The 21,793-nt window shown below is 66.2% G+C and overlaps 1 protein-coding gene across 2 annotated transcripts in view; it reads right to left on the bottom strand.

Annotated features, from left to right (window-relative positions):
- Nucleotides 1-12,582: 12,582 nt before the first annotated feature.
- MICALL2 (MICAL like 2) overlaps nt 12,583-21,793 on the bottom strand; it is a 19,162-nt gene continuing 9,951 nt past the window's right edge. The window contains exons 4-17 of one of the 2 annotated variants that reach the window (XM_040231823.1): nt 21,115-21,293; nt 20,401-20,513; nt 19,377-20,120; nt 17,722-17,981; nt 16,865-16,955; nt 16,159-16,319; nt 15,659-15,814; nt 15,024-15,088; nt 14,817-14,937; nt 14,600-14,690; nt 14,320-14,393; nt 13,672-13,786; nt 13,234-13,280; nt 12,583-12,777 (exon numbers count right to left, since the gene is read on the bottom strand). In XM_040231823.1, coding sequence (XP_040087757.1) covers nt 12,683-12,777; nt 13,234-13,280; nt 13,672-13,786; nt 14,320-14,393; nt 14,600-14,690; nt 14,817-14,937; nt 15,024-15,088; nt 15,659-15,814; nt 16,159-16,319; nt 16,865-16,955; nt 17,722-17,981; nt 19,377-20,120; nt 20,401-20,513; nt 21,115-21,293 — 2,312 coding nt within the window. In that variant the 3' untranslated portion in view covers nt 12,583-12,682. The remainder of the gene's footprint in view (nt 12,778-13,233; nt 13,281-13,671; nt 13,787-14,319; nt 14,394-14,599; nt 14,691-14,816; nt 14,938-15,023; nt 15,089-15,658; nt 15,815-16,158; nt 16,320-16,864; nt 16,956-17,721; nt 17,982-19,376; nt 20,121-20,400; nt 20,514-21,114; nt 21,294-21,793) is intronic. The other variant, XM_040231832.1, reaches the window with a different exon arrangement.

Below are 21,793 nucleotides of genomic sequence, written 5' to 3'. Positions count from 1 at the left end.
ACACGTGCACACACAGCTGCACACAGGTGCCAGGCTCACACCTGCCCACCTGCCCACCACAGATGTGCCTATGGGCTGTAGGCTGAGCTAAGTGGGCTTAGCTCAGGCTAAGCAGCTAAACATGCCTGCTTTCTTATGTTCAGATGCTGGGCAGACAAATGTCCACTGCCGTTGCTGGAAGGATGGAAGGACAGACAGGGAGGGGGGGACAGACAGACAGCTGGGTAGAGACCAAAGCTGAGTGCACTGCTCACGTCCCCATTGTCTCCTGGTCAAGACGGGTTACTCTAAGGCCTGCTATGAACCCATTTTATAGATGAGGAAACAGAGGCAAGAGGTAGGAGTTGACTGGCACGGGGTCACACGTGAGTTCTCAGTGATGCTCAGGACCCAGTCTCCAGGGAGGTGCCTGCCTGGCCTGAGTGATGCGGATCTCGGGCACCGGCTCCAGCACCCCCCACAGTCCTGCGCTGGGGTCCGCCTGCTCCCCTGGGCCTGCAGGTCAGGCCTCAGTGGCCTGGGAACCGGCCCCACCTGGCTCTCTAGAACCCCCTCCCCACCTGGGCTGGACCCGAGGGGCTCAGAAGCAGCGCACAGCGGGAGGAAACCCGGAACTCTCCCCGCCCACAGCGTTCACAGCACACGGTGCTCAGAAGCTTGTAATTAAACACTTAAGTGTCATCAGAAACCCCAGCACGGGGCCTGACGAATTCATCACCAGGACACAGACCCCTCGTTTTCCTCCTCCCCTCCCAGTGTGCAGTGGGGGCCCTGAGCTGCGAAGTGGGGGCAACATTCTGAAAGAGCAGACCCCACTCACCCACCCCGACAGGCCCCATCCCATCCCCGGCTCTGTCAGCCGCCCACCCGGGCACCAAGGCCAGAGACAGGGGTCCTCCTGGCCCCACTCAAGACCCAACTCCTGAGCCGCCCCCCCCCCCCCCCTTACTGTCCTGAGCCCCCAGCCCTCTCCCACCCCCGCACCCCCACCCCCGAGTCCTGTCCGGCCCACCCTGAGGGGCCCGGATGCAGCCCCTCTACCACCTCCCAGGCAGCCAGACTCACGTTCTCAAAACTCACATCTGACGACGGGACTCTTCCTCCAGAAACCCAGAACCCCAGCCTAAGCCCGAGAAAAGCTTCGGATAGACCCAAACGAAGGGGTGCCCTGCAAAATGCCTGCCTAGAGTCCCTCAGACCCGCCAAGGCCCTCAGAAGCAAGGACAGTCACAAAACAAAGGAGGTGCAGTGACTGAATGTCACGTGGGATCCCAGAACAGGAAAGGGGATTAGCGGAGACAAGGAAATCTGAGTCAAGTGTGGGGTCAACTACCAGGAAGGCACCAGCCTGGGTGTCTCTGCCAGCGCCCACAGCCCACCAGATGAGGTGAGGTGTTGCAGGAGGTGAGGGTGGACTGCGCATGCCCAGGCGCCCTCCGTGCCGTCTCTGCACCTGCTCTGTAAATCTAAACTCTCCTAAAATAAAAAATGTTTTAAAATGAGAGTGCATACCAGGGATCCGATTAACGTATGGTGAAACGTTCACAGCTGTTTAATCTTGGTTGGGAGTGGGGGTTTCCCAGGTGGTGGTGGTGGTAAAGAACCCAAGGGCCCGTCTGCCAGTGCAGGCGAGGTAAGAGAGGCGGGTTCGATCCTGGCCGGGAAGACCCCCTGGAGGAGGAGACGGCAACCCGCTCCAGCATTTTTGCCTGGAGAATCCCACGGACAGAGGAGCCTGGCGGGCTACAGTCCACGGGATTGCAGAGAGTCGGACACGACTCCGCGACTGAGCTCACAGTCTTGGTGGTGAGGCAGCTGGTATCTGTCGTATTGTTTTCTGTGTGTTTGAAATGTCTCACAATTAAACATTTAAGGAAAACAAACCCAAATCTAATGCAGTTACTCAGGCCTGACACCCCGCAAAGACCCCCTAAACTTTAGGGTTAAGTGTGAAATTCGTAACCTCCTCCACAAGACTGCCCAGGACTCTCCCACCCACCACTTCCCCCTGACGTCACGTGAGGCCTGGCCAATCCCTAGGGTCTTGCCCTCTGACGTCATGTGAGGCCTGGCCAATCCCTGGGGCTTTGCCCTCTGACGTCACGTGAGGCCTGGCCAATCCCTGGGGCTTTGCCCTCTGATGTCACTCGAGGCCTGGCTAATCCCCAGCAGTTGGCCCCCGTGTCACACAGAGAAAAACGCCTTCCATTCTCCCTGGACCAGGCTGCCTGCCTGCCGCTCTGGCAGATCCAGCCTTAGTAGATCCAGGCTTGGTCACAGATTCCCAGCCCCTGAGGGGTCACCTCACTGGACATCACTGGTGGTGATGCATGAAGCTCTCCCTGCGCCCAGGCCCAGGTCTGGGGGCCACCTGTGAGGCAGGCATTGTTCTCCCATTTCACAGATGGGAAGCCGAGGCCGCCCAGTGATTAGAGGGGTGTGGGCTAGAAGCCAGAGTCTATCCCGTGGACCAGCACTTTCCACCTCGCTGCCTTCCTGGCCCTGGTTTCCCACCTGTGAAGTGTTTCCGGGGCCACAAGGCCAGCCTGGGTGGAAGAACTCTTGAGGCCCTTGTATTCGGGGCCCTGTTACCTCTCAACCCTCGGGTGAAGGACACCATAGAATTTTACTGGGCACCTACTGTGTGCCAAGCCCTGAGTTTACAACAGCAATGATTCAAGTCCCTGGTGGGGCTTGCGTTCTGGGCAGGGGGGCGCCTGCCAGTGCATAAACAGGCACATACTGTACTGACTGGAAGTCTCTGAAGAATGCAGGAGGGCAGGGGGCTGGAAAGTCATGGTGGTGAAGGGGGAGGCCCCAGGAGGCCCCCTGCGAAACCAAGACCTCCTTGAGCAGGAGAGGGAGTCAGGCAACGACTCAGGGAAAAGCATCACCGGCCAGCGAGAGCAGGTGCAAAGGCCCTGAGGTGGCGCTCCTCTGCTCTGAGAACAGCAGAGAGGCCAGTGCAGCTGTAGCAGAGTGGGGGACTTGAGGAGACCAGGGCCTCCTAGGTGACAAGCCCCCCGGTGGGACGCCCATGGTCCCAGGTCACACAGAACCAGGCTGCTGGGGTCTGAGGGCTGGCTGGCCGGTGGGCCCTGGATGTCCCGGATGCCAACTGCACCAGGCTCGTCTACTGTCTTCAGAAGTCTCCCTCTGGTTTAGTGACTGTTCCCCTGCCACTGCCCATCACAGGACTGGCTGGGAAATGAGGGCTGGCAGGAGGGGTGGCCAACAGTCTTCAGAGTCCGGGCCCAACTCCCATCATAGCAAAGGGAAGCTGAGGCTCAGGGGAGACTCAGAACCAGCCGCTGGGGCTGGCTCCTGGATGCCCTGCTTTCCCGGCCAGGTGTGTACAGGTAGGCAGGCAGGTGCCTGGCTTACCTGCTGGGCAGGTGTGACGGGGCACAGCCGAATGTTCTGACGGGAGAACCAGTCAAGGTGCCAGGCAGAGCTAAAGGCCCTACGAGGCCAGCTGGATCCACCAGTTGGGCTTCCAGAAAGGGAAACTGGCCCGGAGCGGGCCAGCTCCCAAGATGCTCCAGGGCACCTGGGCCAGGCAGTGCCCCATCTTCCTGCCATGTTCCCCTGGCCTCGCGACAAAACGACGCCTGGGCCGGGGGCTGCGGCCCCCCATGGACTCACCCTGCCCCGGCCCCCAAGGAACAATTTACCTTTCAGAGCTGGTCCAAGATATTAATTAAGATAAATCTACCTCAATTTTGAGATTCTCTTATCATGTAATTTATCAAAATTATGTTAATTATTTCTGTAGGGCAGCAAAATTATTACCTCTTTTGTGTCTGATTTGTATTAATATTCATAATTTAATAATTCAGCATCCTGGCCATCTGGTCCGGGAGCGGCTCCCTTCCCTCCCTCGGTCCTCGCAGGAGCGTCCCCACCGCGCCGTGCGTGTCCCTGGGGCCTGGGCTCCCTGATCCTCACCCCTTCGCGCGCCCAGTCCTGTGGCTGCTGCCCCCTGCCAGCCCGCCCGGCCCGGGGCCCCCGTGGCCTCAGCCCGCAGGTTGAAGCACAGGTACCACGCACACACCGCCACCCCCGCTTGGCAGGTGAGCCAAGCTGAATTGACATTTTCCACACTTTGTGAGTTTTACACTGTAATTTGACATAATTAATGCCTACATTACTGCTGATAATTTAGCTAGTTAATTAAACTCGGAGGAGATAATTAAGGAAAGGCTACTGCTTGGATTGCTAATTGTTTTTGTCATTATTTCAGGGGCCGACAGCTGCCGGCTGAGTCATCCTGTTTTGTCAGCTGACGGGTCACGTGATACGGGGGTCCCCTGGGGGCCCCCCACTTCCAGGGGAGGGAGGCAGGCAGCCGGCTACCTGGCTGCAGCCTGGAGCCCCGCCAAGTGCTGCAGGCTGGTCCCGCCCCTCCCCCCTCCTCCTTCCCACTCCTCCTGTTGAGGTGACAGCCACCCCCACTCGGAGCACTGGGCCTGGGGTCACTCCAAGGTCAGCCTGAGCAAGCAGGGGGAGGAGGGCAGCCCTCCCAGCCCCGAATCCAAGCCCACGGGCTGACTTCCCCGGGCAGCATCCCAGCCTTCTGCAATGGGCAGATAGAAGAGGGGACTTCCTGGGCCTGCTGGAAGTCAGCATAGATTATCCCACGCGGCGGAGAAAGACAGGAGACCGTGGGAGCAGGTGGGGGCGGGACTGTGCCCCCAGCTCTTTGACGTCCATCAGCAGGTGGAGCTGGGCTTGGAGAGCTTCTCTGACTCTGCTCCAACCCTCCCAAGGGTAGAGGGCTGCCCACCCCCTGTGGCAGGTGGACCTGAGACCAGAGGAAAGGGGGGGCTGCTGAGATCCCCGCAGCGGGCCACAGCCCCCGACGAGCCGACGGTGCACAAGGCCGCCCGCACACAGCGCAGCACGGGGTGTAGCGCCGGCACCGGGGTCTCCACTCTCAGCGAGCCAGGGCCCTGCTCCAGGTCGTACCGCGGACCCGCCGCAGGCCGCAGGGAGGGCAGGGAGCTCAGGGGGACGGGCTCCGAGGCCCGGGCCACGCTGCCACAGACAAGGGGCCGCCCCTTCGTTCCCCGAGCAGGCCCTGAGGGCGTATGTGATCGAGCCGTCATGGCCGTGGGGCGCACAGTCGTCTTGGGTGGGGCACACACAGGCTAGGGGAAGGACTACACACGGAGCTGGGCATCCTTAGTGGGCTCGACTTGGCCATCAGAACATGCAAGGCAGAGGCTCAAACGATCCTGCTTTATTATCCCTTAGAACAAGAAGTCTCCACATAAGAAGGTTCTAGATCGGCTAATTCAGGGCAAGGCAACAGCCACAGGATGTTAGCAAACACCCAGGGGCCTTCCCTGTTTCTGCCCTGCCAGTCTCTGTGTGGTGACCATATCTTCCCTCATGGTCCCAAACTGGCTGCTGTGGCACTGTGAGTCCCAAGTCCCACCATGGTACCCCCACACCCCAGGTGGCGTCCAGCAAAGATTGGAGGGCAGTGGTATCTCACATAATCATAGGACTGTCTTAATGGGATGTTTGCAGGGAGGCCTAGAAACGTGAGCTTTCCTCCCGATGAGCCTTCTACTTCCTTTCTGCTTTTGGCAAGAGCTTTAGCTTGGACCACGAGAACTGGCTTTCTTCCCACAGCAAAGCTCCTTCGTGGAATGCTTCATCAGCCTGGATGGCAGTGCTCTGTTAGCAAATCCTCAACGTCCTTCCTCTAGCTTTTGGGTTGGCTACATTCACCCCAAACTCACCTCTCTCATAAGACCTGTCAAAGGCCACAAGGAGCAGTCAGTCAACACTGATATTCTGAGTGTCTTCCTAATTTCCCCCCAGCTTTGATGAATCTGTGGTCTGGAAGCTAAGCCAGCACAGGGTAACAGCTGCATCTAGTTTTCCATGAGTTCATCATTAAGATCACGACTTTCCAACCAGAGGACCGGGCCTCACTGCCCGCTGCCCACCGGCCCTCCTGCAGACAGGTCCACGTCTGAGGTTCTGCTAGGGGCCACACCTCCACTCCAGGAAATAAGTTCCCAGTCGTCTACAAATACCAGAAAATCTGAGTAAAACAAAAAGGGGATGATTTTCCCATACAAAGTAGGTTGTCCCCTAAAACTTCATGTCCACCGGGAACCTCACACTGCGACTTTATTCTGAAATGGGGTCATCAGTGGGGGCCCTGATACTTGTGAAAGGAGGCGTCTGGACCCAGACCTGCACACCAGGCAGCAGCTGCAGGAACACTGGAGTGATGCAGCCATGCGCCAGAACGCCAGGGATTGTTGGCAACACCAGGAGCTAGTGAGAGGCCCAGAACAGGCCTTCCTCACAGCCTCAGAGGGAGCCAACCCACAGACACCTTGGTTCCGGAACCGGGTGCTTTCTGGCTGCACCACGTGGCTTGTGGGATCTTAGTTCCCTGAGCAGGGGTTGTGTCCGGGCCCTCGGCAGTGAGAGCACAGAGTCCTAACTGCTGGACTGCCAGGGAATCCCCAGATTTCTGTTTTTCAAGCCAGCAAGTTAGTGGTACTCTGTTTTCACAGCCCTAGGAAATTCATGCACCATAAGAAATCCAAAGATACGGAGGTTCTGCGTGTGTACCAAGACTCTCAGTCCTGTTAGACTCTTTTGTGACCCCGTGGACTGCAGCCCACCAGGCTCCTGTGTCCATGGGGAGTCTCCAGGCCAGAGTACTGGAGTGGGTTGCATGCCCTCCTCCAGGGGATCTTCCCCACCCAGGGATCGAACCCTGGTCTCCTGCGCTGCAGGCGGGTTCTTTACCGTCTGAGCCTCCCAGAGCCTCCTTTACAGGGAAGGAGAATGGTCATGATTGGCTTGTACTAAGTATGACTCATTTCCTAGGGTTGGGAAGGGGGCTATCTAGCCTGAGCCAAGGATACCGAGAGCCGTCTACCCTGGAGGGGGACGTCCAGACGAAATGGGGAAGCCAGCAGGGTCTTGAGAGTGAGCGGCACAGGGGACGCGGTGGGGCCTCTGGGGGACAGCGGGAGGGAACAGGCCCCCTGCGGAGACTGGACAGTGGCCACTCAGCCCGGCTCGCGCAGAGCGCCGCTGGCCCTGTGATAAGAGAGGAGGCAGGGTCTCGAAGGAGGGCAGAGGCGGGGTGGTGGGCGCGGGCGGTGTCCGCACCCCCGGAGGTGGGAGGGAATAGAGGGACACCGAGCCGGCGCAGGCGGACGACGCCAGCGGGCAGGCGGGGTCGTAGCAGCCCTGACCGCCGGACGGAGTTCAGGCCGCGGCCGAGAGGGCCGGGCGCGCAGTGGCGAGTTCCCTAGCAGCGGCGCTAAAAAAGCGAGCGAGAGACGAGATCAGTCTCATAACATAACTTATTGAACCCGCTATGTGTGAAATGTCTCCCTTTCTACACGTGATCAACATAAAATGCTCCGAACAGGCAGTCCTGTCCTTCCTGCGGGCTCCTTGTGGGAAAGCCCACCCGCCTCTCACCCTGGGGGCGAGCCTTCCCCGGGACTGGCCGCACAGCAGGTGCGCGACGCCCCCTCCCCCAGGCCATCTGAGCGCCCCTCTCCCCCGGACTGGCGAGCAGGGGGCTCTGCCGGAACTCAAGGCTGCAGCCCAGCTTCTTCTGTCCCAAGGAAGCCCAGCCATACTCAGGCTCACTCCTGCTGTTCACCTACCTGCCCGCCCTCCAACCCCCAGCTCCGAGGGGCTTCCTTCCCCCGCTGCACCCCCCAGCTGCTCAGCTTCTCCCTCATGGTCCCACCAGTTCCTGCCTCTCCCCAGCTGTCCTGGAGACAGCATTTTCCTGCTAAGACGGCCCTGTCCCTCCGTGGAGCCTCGGACCCTGACCCCAGCCCCTTACTCACAGAGAGGGGCGGGTCCACCCCCCGGAGCCAGCCCCAGAGCCAGATGGCCCCCTCCCCTCTCTCCAGCACGTCCTCCCACCTCAGTAAATGAGAGGAGAAATGGCCCATACGGAAGCGTCACGTTCTTAAAAGCACTGATGAAGTTTCACACAACCGTGCGAGAGCGAACCAAACGGTTTCAGCTTTTTAACTTAATACGATATAACTTCAATTTGTGATGAGATAAGATGTCCTGGAGATTGCGTTCCAATCGGATTCCATCCTCACGGACTTTGGGAGGTGTCAGCGGCTGCAGGTGAGGTGTGTGTCGGGGGGACGTTCTTTACTAGCAGCATAACAAGCCGGTGGCCATGCCATCCGCCTTCATCAGGGTCCTGGGAGAGCCCGTCAGCACAGAACCTGGGACTCCGGGACAGGACGGCTGGGAGAGGAGCCTGGGTGGACCTGCAGAGGGGTTCCAAGGCCCCCAGACCCCCAGGCCCCCGGGTGCTGGCCTCTGCTGGGAGGGGTGGGGGGCAGCGTGGGGAGGCCCCGGAGTCAGAGCTCTATTTTCGGGGTGAGTGGGAGCCACAGCAGCCTCGGAGGGCAGGGAGGCCCCATTCGCACGAGGCTGCAGGAGGAAAGGCAGCGTCCACAGCACGCACGGGGTAAGAGGAGGGCCGGGAACCCATCTTCCTGCCGCACCCCTCCTGCGGGGCTGGGAGCCTGTGGGCTGAGGGGGTGTCCACCCTGAGCTCACGTCTACTGCCCACACAGCGCCCTCCGGGTCCCCGGGCTCCAGAGTGCCGTGACCTTACAGTCAAGGTCTGACGCCCCCCCTTGGGGGTCTTCACGAGGCCCCACGCACTAGTGTGCACGCTCCTAGGCCCACCCCTGCGTCTCCCATGGGCAAGGAGACCCCTCCCAGGGCAGGACAGGCCCCGCGGGGGAGAGAAGAGCATGGCCCATGGGCTCCGGGAGGCCCCTCCCCTGAGCAGACCCGGCCCGACCTCTGGCGCCTTCACACTGACTCCACCAGGAAGGGCCGAGGCCAGCCCTGGGGTCAGTGGCCCTGGAGGACTCGGGTGGGCTGGCAGAAGCCGGGTCACACCCTGCGTGTGTCCTCTAGAGGCCTGGGCAGCCCTTTCTTCCCGGGACCCCCGAGATGCTGAGAGGTGAGAACGTGACCACAGCGACTCGTCTGTGGGGCGACTGTGGCTCCTGCCAAACCGGGGGCCCTCCCCGCGCCCCCGTGAGTCCCCTCCCCCCGCAGTGAGTCCCCTCCCCCCGCAGTGAGTCCCCTCCCCCTCCCCAGTGAGTCCCCAGACAGGAGGGGGCCTGGGCGGGGACCAGGCTCTGCCCCTTGCACCTCCCAGATGGACGCTAAGGACACCAGAGTCCAGGCCCCGTCACACCCACCGTGTGACCTGGCCCTCCTCCGGCCTCCGGGACCCACCACCTTCCTGGCAAAGGCGGTGCTGGTCACCTGACTCCTCGGCCCCCAAGACGGGCCTGCTTCCCGAGGCCGCGCCTGCACCCTGGCCCCCACGGTCGGACACCCCCTGCCGCCAGCCCCACCCAGCCAAGGATGGCTCTGTTGACCCCTCCTCCTCCTGCCTCTGACCCAGGGGGGCCCTTCCCCGCTCTAGGGTGGGAGTGGAGATGGCTGGGGGGTGGGCGCAGGGAGCCTGGGTCATCTGTGGAAAGGGCCAGACCAGCCGGCGGGGTTTGCGGGGGTGAAGGAGGCCGTGGGGCCCCGCTGAGGTCGCTGCTGTTTACAGCTACTGGGGCCTCATGTGTGTGCTCGTCCCCAACTCCTGCCCACGGGCTGTGCTGGGAGGGGGTCCCCAGGCTGAGCACCCTCTGGGCCCGAGAGGTGGGGCCGCCAGCGCTGAGACAGCCCAGAAACCCCAAGGCCCTGACCCCTCCCCAGCTCCGAAAGGTGCAAGCAGGGTAGGAGGGGCCACCCACCCCGTGGGCGCTCTGCCCACCTGAGCCCACGTAGCTCTCCAGCCCCGGGCAGTGCCCGCCCCCCCCAACAAGGCAGCTCTGCGCCACCCCGGGGCTCAGGCCGGCCCTGTCCGGGGGCCGGGGGACCCCCAGCAGCATCGCGAGCCCCTCGCTGGGTGAGAAAGCTCAGGCCCAGGAAGGGTGGTGAGTGGGCCAGTCACATCCCGAGGCGGGCCTCACTCACTCACTCACCCCACGTGTGCTCGGCTCATTTGCGTGCCAGGCATGGTAATGGGTTTGGGACACGGCCCAGCTCCCTGACTCGAGGACGTGGAACGCCCTCGAGACAAAATGCCCAAACCAGGGTGACCTCCAAGGGCCCCACATGGGCCAGGGCGGTGGGCAGCTAGGGGCTCAGGGAGCCTCTTCAAGGAGAGCCCTGTCTTGGAGCCAGGCTTGTGGAGGATGGGGCGGTCAGGGCTTGCCACACGTCTGCCCGGGGGGAGGCTGGGGCAGTGGGGGCTCCGGCGGCAGCAAAGGGAGGAGGCCGGGCGGGAGGCTCCCGGTGGGCTCGGGGCCCGGCAGACAGGAGCCCCCGCTGGGCCACCTCCCCCTGCTCCTGCAGCCATGCCGGCCCACTCCCCACCCTAAGCTCCCCTCACACCCCGGACCCTCCACACAGCCAGGCCTTGGTCCGAGGTTCGCCTCGAGGCCCCAGGCCCATGTGTGGGCCCCAGGAGGGCCCCCGGGAACTGCCCTCTCCGAACACACAGCCCACCACCGTGTGCAACAACGGCAGCGCGGTTCCTCCGGGCCACGTCTGGGAAGAGAAAGGCCGTGTTGAGTGCCTCCTGTATGCACAGGTGGACCTCAAAGCCCACTGCACACTGCCGAACCCACTCCCATCTGGGCTGTGGGCCCCTTGCAGTCGTTGGGGTCCCTGGGACGGGACACCACCTGATTCTCCTCCACGTTGGGGGGCCGCAGTGAAGCCGGGCCCCACCTACATGCCTCGAGGGTGGTCCCTGCATCCCCTCCTGTCCTGCCCCCGATGGAATGCATGTTGTATGACCCGGAACCCCTCGGCCCCCAAGGACACTGCCATGCTTGGCCTGCCATGACCAGGCACTGGCCCCCGGGCGGACAGCAAGCACAGCTGCCAGCAGCTCAGACCCTGGGGCGTGACCGCCAGCAGGGGCTCTGCTACCTTGAGCCCCCCCGAACCCTAAGGGGGGCCTCCAGGGCCCCAAGGAGGAGCCATGATGGAGGGCAGCCCTCTCTCCCCGGGGGGTGCCCTGAGGTGTGTGTCCCCACCAAGGCCGTCCCCTAACAGGCTGGACAACCTCACACGCCGGGAGGAATCCTTCCCATCCCATCTTGAGATGCCCTGTGCACCTGCCCACTCGGGCTCCCGGGCCATGTGGAGGGCACTGCCACAGGGGTGCTGGAGCCGGGCTGCAGGTTCCAGCCCCAGGCCACACCTAGCTTGCTGTGTGACTCTGGGGGGCTGGCCGCACCTCTCCTTGTCAGTAAAATGCAGCTATCGGCTCTGCGGAGTGGCCCTCTGCCTCCCCCTGGTGTTGAAGAGGCCACACTGCCACAGGGGCCCGTGGGAGGATGGTGTGGGGGCTGGAGCTCAGGGAGGGTCAGGCTGACAGCCCGAGGGCCCTTCCCCATCCTCCTCCTAACACGCGAGGGCCCCGGGCCTCTGGTCAGAGCCACCACAGTGCCCAGCGCCTGTGGAAGGACGTCAGGCTGCCTTACCTGGCCGAGTCCCTGCAGGGCCCAGGCCCCACTGACCGCCCAGGTCTGTCCATAGCCCCCTGTCACCCCGCCCTCCAGCGGGATCTGGCTGCGATCCAGGGGGCGGCAGGAGGTCTCTGAGCCCCTCCAGCCACTGCTGGGCCAGGCTCAGCCCCGTGACCCCCTCAACCTCACGGGGAACACGCAGCCCATCGCTACCAGAGGCTCAGGGAGGGCAGGGCCCTGGCCTAAGGCCACATGGCTGAGCAGCACAGCCGGGACCAAGAGTCCACCTCCGCATCAGGCAGCCCCCCGCCTGACTGCAGGTCCCCAGACCCCAGCGGAGACTCCCACAGCCCGTGAGGACAGAGAGCTGAGAGCCGGTGGGCCCAGCACACTCAGCCAGGGGCTCCCACCCCCACGGGCACCACGGGGTCCTGACGCCACCTGTCGCCAGGTGGGGGGGTGTCAGTGCTTTGCTGTTGCCAAGGGTCCCTGGGGCGGGACCATCAAGGTGGGCTCCGCGGTGGCTACAGACCCCACAGGAAGACACCAGGCTGGGAGGCTGAGCCCTGCAAGTGTGACTGCAGTCCAGGGGCCCGGGCTGGCGCCGCTGAGGAGGCAGGTCTGGGCCGCGAGGAAGCTCTGCTCCCTCAGGCCTGCCCTGCGGGACCGTGGCCCCCTCACCCAGGGTCGGGCAGGGCGGCGCCTGGCTCCCTTGCTGGACGCCAGGAACGCCGCCCACAGGGGCCCAGTCGGCCTTCACCTCAAAGGTCAAAGTCACAATGTAGACAGGGATCCCCACGAGGGTGGTGGGAGCCAGCACCTGGTGCGGTTTGCAGAGATCCCGCCCTGCCCTGGCTCCTGAAGGCTCACATCTAGCCTGTCCGCGCGGCCTGGCCAGGAAGCAGCCAGCAGGGCCATCCCAGAGGGCCCAGGCCAGGCCCAGAGAGGCTGCGATCGCCCGAGGCCACAGGCCTGTCCACGCGGCGGCAGAGGTGGAGGGTGGCTGAGACCTCTGGGCTGCCAGGAGCTCGGGCCGGACGGGAAACGGAGCCCAGGCCACGCGTCAGTTTCTTTATTGAAGCGCCCCGGACCCCGCAGTGGGGCAGCGTGGGTCCCACCCCGCCCGCAAACGAGGGTTCTGCAGCGCCGCCAGGCGGCTACTCGGGGGTCCTGCTCCGGCTCTTGGGGGACCAGATGCTGGACAAGCGGAACCTAGGCTTCTTCCTCTGCTCCTCGCCGCTCCTCTGCAGGTCTGGGGGCGGACACAGGGGCCTCGCTCGCCCACCTGGAGGCCGGCTCCCCACGGCCTCCCACCCGCGGGGCCTCCCGGGCCCCAGCAGAGCCCACCCGCCGCCCTCTGCAGGGGGACGAGCCGAGCGCCTGCCTGGAGAGCACCCGCAGGGCTGGGCGCGTCTGGGGGACGAGGCCTCCCCTCGCCCCGAACAAGGGGCCCCTCAAGCCCGGGGTACTCACTCCCTCACAGTGAGCCTTCCGGACCCCACGCCTCTGCGGCCCCGCGGGCCGGCCGGCCCTTGCCCCTCCGCCTCCCTCCCACAGGCCCCGCCCCCACAGGCCCTGCCCCCACACCTAGGCCCCTCCCCGCCCCCGCGGGCCCCGCCCCCATAGGCCCCCCCCACGGCCCGCCTCCCTCCCACGGGCCCCGCCCCTCCCCACGGGCCCCGCCCCCTGCGCCGGAGCCCCCAGTCACCCAGCTTCCGGATCATGCTCTGCAGCACCTCGTCCTCCTCCTGCTCCCTGAAACGGAGCGGCCGTGAGGGCACGTGGCGGCGGGGGTGCGGGCGCCCTCTCACCGCCCGCGCGCGGGCCACACCACGGAACCACCCTCTCCCGCCCTGCGCAAGTCCCCGCCTCTCGGCCCGGCAGGACCCGGGACAGTGACCCGGGACCGGAAGGGCCGGGGTGCACCAGGGGCTTCACTAGGGGAGACCCTGGGAGCCGGGCTGCCTGGCAGGGCCCACCCTCAGCCTCGGGCCCCACCTGCGAAATGCCCAGGGTGGGTCTCCTCCGGCTCATCGGAAGGGGAGGTCCTGAGCCCCCCTCACCCGGACTCCCCCCCCCGGAAGCCCCTCACCCGGACTCCCCACCACCGGACCCTCCTCACCTGGACCCCCCTGGACCCCCTCACCTAAGCCGGTCCTCATCCAGGAAGTCGATGATGTCGCTGCGGTTGTTGACCGTGTCCACGTACTGGTCCAGCAGATCCTGCTCCCGCCGCCGGTCCTGGGGGGACTTCAGACCCTCTGCGGAGACGGCTGGCGTCAGCGGAGCCCCGTTGTCCCCACCCTGCTCAGGGACGCAGCGCCCCCACTCCCCAAGGGTCAGGCTCCTCCCCCGGCGGAGAAGGGGGGTCCCCGGGGCGTGAGGGGCAGCGCTGGCTGAGGGAGCGAGTGAACAGCGCCTGAACGGGAGGCGGGCGCTGCGGGCCCCTCCCGGCTGTCACAGCCACGCACACAACACCGCCCGCCTGTCCCAGACACGGCGGGCTCTTGGCACGATGGCAAGGGCGGGGGGCGGGCCTGCCAGGACCCGAGCCCCAGCCCAGCACTCAGCCGCGGGAACCACGACGCCAAGAGACTCGTCAGCTGCTCCCGGCACGCCCCACACAACCCTCACCACCACCGAAGGAGAGGGTGCTAGAATCGCCCCCACTTTCCAGGAATGAAACCCAGGCAGAGAGAGGCTGAGGGGCTCAGCCAGGCAGCCAGCCGGGGGGCCCCAGGGAAGCCCGCCCCCGAGCCCCGCAGCCCCGCCCCGCGCCGCTGGCTGGACGCACCCGGCTTGGCCATCAGCCGGCGCAGCTCCCCCTCGAGGCCCAGCTGCCGCTCCTCCAGGCGCTGGTCCCTGGCCCTGCGGAGAGGGCGTGGCTGTGAGCCCGGCCGCCTGCCAGCACTCCCACGAGCACGCCCGCAAGCACACATGTGAGCACGCCCGCAAGCACACCTGTGAGCACGCCCACGGGCATACCCGTCAGCACACCCATGGGCACACCTGTGTGGACGCCCGTGTACATGCACGGAGAAGGCCCCTCCAGGGGGCCACGGCCAGACACTCACTTGTACATCAGTTCCGACTCCAGCCTCAACAGCAGCTGCTTCTCGTGGACGAGTCGGAACCAGTCCACCATGAGGGCATCCTCCGAGTCATCTACGGAGAGGAGTGGGCTGGGCGTGGGCGGGCCAAGGGGCCCAGGGCCACACTGGCCAAGGCCAGGTCAGGGTGCTGGGTGGCGGGGGCGGGGGGGGCCCGACTCGGGGTGTGGGGGGCGCTCACCCCCCTCGGCCGCTCGCAGACGCTTCTCCAGCTCCACACCCCGGAGCTCCAGGGCATCCAGCTGCCCCTCAATGGCCTGTACTTGCCGCTCGATCTCAGGTGGCATGTAGTCGGGGCGCAGCTGGGGATGAGCAGGTGGTGAGAGGTGGGGGCGGCCGCGGGCCCCGGGGCTGAGCTGCTCACCCACCCCTACCCCAGCCCACTCACCCTGACTGGGGAGGTTGCCGACTTGGCAGGCAGAGCGGCTACATCGGCGGGGCCTGGCGGCCTCCCTGGGGAAGGAGCAACACAAGCCTCTTCAGGCACCAGGCCCAGCGTGACCCAGACGCGGTCTGCAGTGGGGGCCACCCAGCCCTGCCTCCCGGGACGCCCTGGCAGCCCGGTGTGCCTGCCATGCCCAGCAGCCCCTGCTGGTGCCCGAAGAGTGCAAGCTGGCAGACACATCCCAGGAGACCCCGTGCTCATTCGGGCCCTGCCGTCCTCCAGGTCGGCAGCAAGGACACCCTGCCAGCACCCCCGTCACCCTTCCCACAAGACGCCGGGAGCAGACGCCCCATCGCTGCCAGGGTGACTCAGGCTCCAGGAGGCAGGCAGAGCCTCGATCCCGTCCTGCTGTCCCTTCACGTGGGAAGGACTTGGGGCCCAGCCCAGACCCTCCAGACCTCCAGCCCCACCTCAGACACACAGAGCCCAGGCACGTCCAGCTGTGCTCGCCTCTGCTGGCACTGGAGGCTTGTCTTCCTCCATTCTAGGCTTCATGAGCTCTTACACATCCTCCAAAGCCCCATGGGGCATGTTCTCCAAAGGGCCCCAAGCAGGAAGGCGGTATGCCCTGGACTCACCTGGTTTGCCTTGCGGAGGACCTTTCTCCTCCTCCTGGCTCCGGGCAGGGCCTTCCTTCCTCGACGGTTCAAGCTGCAGCCAGTCGCCAGAAACATCCAGGCTGGCTGGGATGGCCAGCTTCCTGAGAGGGGATGCAGACGCAGACGCGGCTGCCCGCGGTGGGGACGAGCCAAGTGTCAGGCCAGTAGGCCCAGGCCCTCCCCCTCCTGCCTTCCTGAGCTGGGCCCCTTGGAGGGGTGCCCACACGGGTGTCAGGCCACGATCCACATCTGCCCGGCTGGCCACATCCACAGGAGGGGAAGGGAACAGAAGGCTGGCCCTTGAGCACACAGGGGACCAGCTTGGGCAGCAGAGCGTGGCTGGGAGCAGACACGCACAGTCACGCCTCACACACGCGTGCCCGCCCGCCAGGACCACAGGCTGCTCTGCTCCCGAGGAAAGGGCCCGCTAGACCAGGGCTGCCTGCGGAGGAGGGTTAGGGGCCTCTGGCCGGCAGTACCTGGGAGGCTGGCCCCGGGGCCGGCTGCGCCCGGCGTTCTGTCCACCCGCACAGAGGTCAGCGTGATGCGGATGCCCCCCTTGGAGCTCCCGGACGCCTTCCCGGCTGCATCACCTGCCTTCAGCTCTCCCAGGACCTGAGTTTCCTTCGGCTCCGGGGCCCTGGGCAGAGAGGCAGGAGGTCAGCGGAGGGAGACAGGCCTCCCTGCACCCTGTGCAGACCAGCCTGGGGTACGCATGCAGCTCTCGGCCCTGACGGCCTCACCTGGAGCACAGACGCGTGCGCTCAGGTGCCCGGAGCGTGTATGAGGACGGGTCCCCTGCGGCTCACAGGGAGGCCGCCCCGCCCCGCGGACCTGCAGCGGCCCTCCCCCTCCCCGCCCCTCTCTCTGCCAAGCCTGCAGGGAGTGGGGGTCCTGGGTCAGCCCTGGGGGGACGCACTTCAGGTGCTCTCATTCCCCGGGGCCTCCAGGCTGGTTCAGTGAGGATCCGCGGGTCCTGGTGGACCCTCCCTGGAGCCGCCTGACCCCCCGAGTCCAGTGGCCCGAGGGCACATGGCCTGTCCCCGCAGGCTCCTGCTTTCACAGCTGACCCGCACAGGCCGCCGTGTGGCCTGCCTGTGAGAAGTGCCTGCTGGATGCCTGCCCGGTGCCCACCCTGGCCGCAGGCGGGGGAGGCTCGGCGCCCTGGGGGCCCACTTCATGCACCTGTCCGCAGGGCTCTTCTCCACGGGCTTCAGGCGGGCTCTCCACCCCGCCGGCTGGTCCTCTGGGCTACCCTGGGGGCTGGCGCCCGGGCCTGGGTGGGAGCAAGCGGTCTGCTGGGAAAGGCCGCCCTTCCTGCTCCTCCCACCGCCCCCACTTCGGGCGCTCCCGCGGCCAGCCTGGCCCCTGGGAAGGGGCGCTCCCTGTGGGAGCTCCTGGGAAGGATGCCCCCCTGTGCTGTGTGCCTGGGGGGTCCCTGCCCACTTCTCTTGCTGCCAAACAGGGGGCATGAGCCCCGGGGCCTCTGTGCAGGTGTGGGGTGACTGTCTGCAGGCCTCCTTGGCTCTGGGCAGAGTGGCCTTCCAGCTGGGAACTCAGCCACAAAAGAGTGGGAAGAATGCTTTGGATCCTGCATTCTCTGATCTGCCCAGTGACCCCACGGGTGCCCTCAGGTGCAGCCCCGGTGCCACGAAAAAGCCGAGTGTGCAGTCCTGGAGCACAAGGCCAGGGCAGTCGGGGGCATCAGGGCCTTCGGAGAGCAGGCCCCGAGGCCAGTTCCAGGCAGTGACGAGGGATGCATGGACCGGGGGTGCACACCCCCCAGGAGGGGGACGGAGCGGGGGTGCGCACCCCACGGGAGGGGGACCCTGCCAGGGTGCCGTCACTATGGGGCGGCGGGGCTGTGGGGCTGGGCCAGGGGGTGACAGCCCCCGAGCCGGGCCCCAGGAGCCGGGCTGTGAAACAGGACCACGGGCTGGGAACAGCGGCCACAACACAGCAGCAGGCTGGGCGCGGGGACCCCGGGGACCCCGCCACCCCCACAGCCCGGCCCGTGCCCCGCCCACAGTCGGGGCTCTTACCTTTGGCCAGCGGGGCCTCCGGCTTCAGCCTGGAGCCAGCGCCGGCCCCGACGGCCCCTGAGGAGGCAGCCGGGCCCTTCTTGGCCTCCTGGGATGCCCATGAGGCGCTGCCCACACCCGAGGCGGCGGGAGGCCCCGTCCTCGTAGGGGAGCTGAGGGTCTGTGGGGACGCGGGCTGTGATGCCCTGGCTGGTGGACTGGCTCCGGGCCCCCCAGATCTGGGATGGGAGCTGGGAGCAGGGGTGGCGGCGGTGGGGGCCCTGTGGGGGGAGCACAGGTGTCAGCAGGGGTGGGAGCCCCCTCGACCCCCAGGCAGTAAGCAGCCCCTGGTCTCCCTGAGACGCTTCCCAAGGCCCACCCTCCTGAGGGCCGCCGTGGGTGTGGGCATCCTGTTTGGCCCTGGCACTCCCTCCTGTGAGCTCGGGGGTTGGCTGGCACTAAACACCCCCGAGGCACCACACGCAGGGCGTGGGCAGCACCCAGACCTCCCTCCCTGACCCCCCGGCCCGCCCGGAGCAGCCGGACTGCATGGCAGAGTCTACGCTCCGTCCTGAGCGACACGCATGAGGCCTGCCCACAGCCACCGCGTCCCTGGGGCCGCACTCGCGCAGGAACTGGGGCCCCGGGCCCCTCAGGCAAACCAGTTCTCTCCCCCGGCCCCCCCAGACTGGGCTCCCCACAGGGAGCCCCCCGGGAGCGCTCACACAGCCTCAGCCTCCGAGAGCTCTGGACACCCCCTCAGTGCTGCAGTGGCAGGGGGTCTGCCTGCCCGTGCCCGCCCTGGGAGGCCCTGGCACTCGCCGGCGTCAGCAGCTCCGAGCCAGCAGCGCCTCCGATGGGAGGGGCAGCTCTGTGCAGTGGCTGCAGCCTTGTCGCCGGCCTGGCGTGGACCCTCCAGTGTACTGGCGCCACGGTGACCCCCCTCGTCCCCCCAGGGGTTCAGGGCGTGACCTTATTTGGAAACAAGCTCTTTGCAGGTGAGATCAAGTTACGACTTGCTCATCCTGGATCGGGGCCGGGGGGGCCCTGACATCAAAGACAAGAGGGAAAGGAGAGGAGGAGAGGACAGATGGACAGACAGGAGCCCGTGAAGACGGCAGAGACGAGCCGGGGCCACGGACGCCCCCAAGAGCCGGACGAGGCGAGAGCCCCTGCGAGCCTGCGTTGAGGTGCGACCCTGCCCACCTCTGGCGCTCGGACCCGGGGCCTCCAGCTCTGTGAAGGAACAACGCCTGCAGTTGCAGCCACCCAGCCCCCCGCTTGTCCAGCAGCCCCAGGATGAGCGCGGAGACCCGCCTCTACCCACCACCCCGCGGGCCTGGGTCCCGCGCGCTGAAGACGCGCGCTGAAGACGCTGGGCCGTGCTCAGCCCCGCCGACGCTCAGGCCACCCGTGGCCCCGGCCCCTCATCTGTGCACAGCGTGCTCACGTGGACTGAGCGTGGGCAGGGCCCCCGCACACACACGGCTAGCTGTACAGGGACAGCTGTGGCCCCCACCTAAGGCCACCAGGCCCTCCTCAGTCCCCACAGCCCCCGGTCGGGAAACAGGCCAGGGATGGGCAGCCCCGGTGCCACACACCAGGCAGGTCCGAAGCCCCGAGCGCCTCCCCACCCGCCCCGACCCTACCGGGCCCCAGGCCCCTCCTGCACCCACCTGCCGGGCGCCCCGAGCTCCGGGATAGCCTTGCGGAGGAAGCTCAGCGCCTGCTCCCTGCGGCCGTCCCTGGAGGGCGCATCTGCAGCAGCCGGACCAGGGCCGGGGGCAGCTCCGGGGGTCTGGAAGAACCGCTCCCGAGCCTGCTGGGTCTTAGAGGATGACGGGGTCCAGGCCGGGGTGCTTGCTGGCACTGGAGACGCCGGCCTAGAACTGAGTTTGGTCTGGGGGGCTGTGACTCGGGGTGTGGCCCAGCCTTGTGGTGTGGCCGGGCAAGGGTCCGGGGCACACGGGGTCCCGGTGGGCCGGGGTCTGCCTGCTGGCGACGGCCATACCGTCAGGGAGCTGCTGGTCACATGAGTTCTGGCTTCACCCTCTGCGGGGCCTGCCATGAGCCTGGGCGCAGCTGAGCTCCCCGCGGGGACTCGGGATGAAACGGGGGCCGGCGGGTCGGCTGAAGCTGGAGCAGAACCTCTGGCAGACGCGCTGCCCGCCACGGGGTCCCAGCCGGGCAGCCTGGCCTTTGGCCCCGCGTCTCTCTGTCCGCTCGCCTCCCGCGTCTTCCTCAGGCCTCCAGGGGTCTCCGAGTCCATGGACATGGCTCCAGGCCGCTTGGAGGCCAGGCTGGGCAACGTGGGGCTGGCAGAGGTGGTTTCGGGGTGATGGCTGGAGCAGACGAAGACGCCGGGCTCTCCTGTGGCCCTGTAGGCCCCCGAGTGCAGCGTGCTGGAGCACTGCTTACACCTGGGGGGTGGGGTGGGGAAGGCTCCAGCCACATGCGTGTTCATTCCTTCCTCCCAGAGCACACGCATGTGCGTCCCGTGTCCCCTCGTGGGGCTGGCGAGTCACTCAACAAACACCCCATCCCCCAATCATTGTGAGGCAGTCTTGCCCAAGGCCCTCATTAGGGGTGCGGACACCCTGGGAAGGGCCCATACCCATCAGCACGCACACAGATGCACACGCGAGTGCACGCACACGCACACAGGGCCGCACACACACGCACACACGCGCACACACCCACCTGAAGCAGCCGCGGTGGTACAGCCTCCCGTCCGCCAGGTGGCGCTGCATGAGGTGCACGTGCTGCCCACAGACGCCGCAGCTGCTGGGGAGGGAGCCCCCCGCGGCCGGGCCCTGGGGGGCGGGCAACGCTGAGCTGCCTGCCCCACCCCCACCCCCGGCCCGCGCAGCTGTCCAGGGGCGGGAAGAGGCCCCGGAGGAGGCTCACGCCCGGACTCAGTGCAGGGTCTCCAGCCTGGGCCAAGGGGAGGGAGGCTGGGGGCTGATGCTGGGGGACCCCGAGGACCAGGACAGGTTCCAACCCCTGCCGTTCCCACCCCAACGTGCAGAAATCCCACCCAATTCCAGCGCCCCAGGCGGGGAAGCCTGGAGTGACCGCCATACCCCATCCTGTGTCCAGCTCAGCTTGCAGGGCTGGCCTGGGAGCAAAGGACACACTGCGCGTCCTCCAGGCCCACCAGGCGGGGGAGGGGCTGAGGTGAAGCAGCTGCCTGCAGGGCCTCCCTGGCCTCCATGCACCCGTCCGTACGGTGGGCGTCACACCCCCACCATCACACAGCGTTGAAGGAGCTTGGGGGGCCAGTCTAGGGGGCAGCTGGGGCCACGTCTGGGTCCTGAGGGGACTCCCCATCCTGGGCACACTCAGGGCCCAGAGCCGTGCTCGGGGAAAGCTGACAGAGAACCCGTGAACCACAGCGAGGGGCTGGGCACTTACAGCCTTCTGCAGGGGACCCTCCGTGCCCCCATCCCTCCGCTGGACCGTGTGGTTTGTGCTCACTGGAGACAGTGGCTGTCCCCGGGCCGGGCCGGGTGCGGGCTGGGACGGGGCCTTCTTTCCAGACGGCTCCTCACTGGCATCGGACGGCGGCCTTTTGACACCGGCCGTGCGCTCAGCTGGCATGAGACGCGGGGTCAGGGCCCAGGGCCCACATGCTGGTTCCGAGAGTCCAGCCTCCCCCTCCTCACCCAGTGTGGGTTCCCTGGAGGTGCCAGTACCAGCGTGGGAGCCGGGGTGGGGGAGTGTGGGCAGGGGCTGGGGGGCGTGGCCCCAACCACTTCTACTCGAAACAGGGCCTGGCCTGCCCCCCTCCCCTGCCCTCCCCCCATCCCCTCCCCTGCCCGCTCCCCTCCCCTCCCAGAGAGCCCTGCTCTGTGGGCAGGGAATAGGGACTTTCTGTTCCCCCACTGAATGGGGCTCTAGGGCAGGCTGGCCCTGAGCCCAGAGTGATCCGGGGATTTCTGAGCCGGGTGAGGCGAGGCGTGGTGGGAGGTGGGGGGCACTGCTGCACAAAGCAGCTGGACTGGCATCTTCCCCGCCAGCCCCTCCCCTGCCCAGCCTGCTCCCAGCTGCGCCCTGCGGGGCCAGCTGACCCCCTGCCCAGCCTGCTCCCAGC

This window comes from Oryx dammah, unplaced genomic scaffold (assembly GCF_014754425.2).
Source record: "Oryx dammah isolate SB20612 unplaced genomic scaffold, SCBI_Odam_1.1 HiC_scaffold_2, whole genome shotgun sequence".
In the NCBI taxonomy this organism is placed as follows: domain Eukaryota; kingdom Metazoa; phylum Chordata; class Mammalia; order Artiodactyla; family Bovidae; genus Oryx; species Oryx dammah.
Note: the sequence above shows the minus strand (reverse complement) of the source record. Positions and strands in the feature narration are given on the sequence as shown.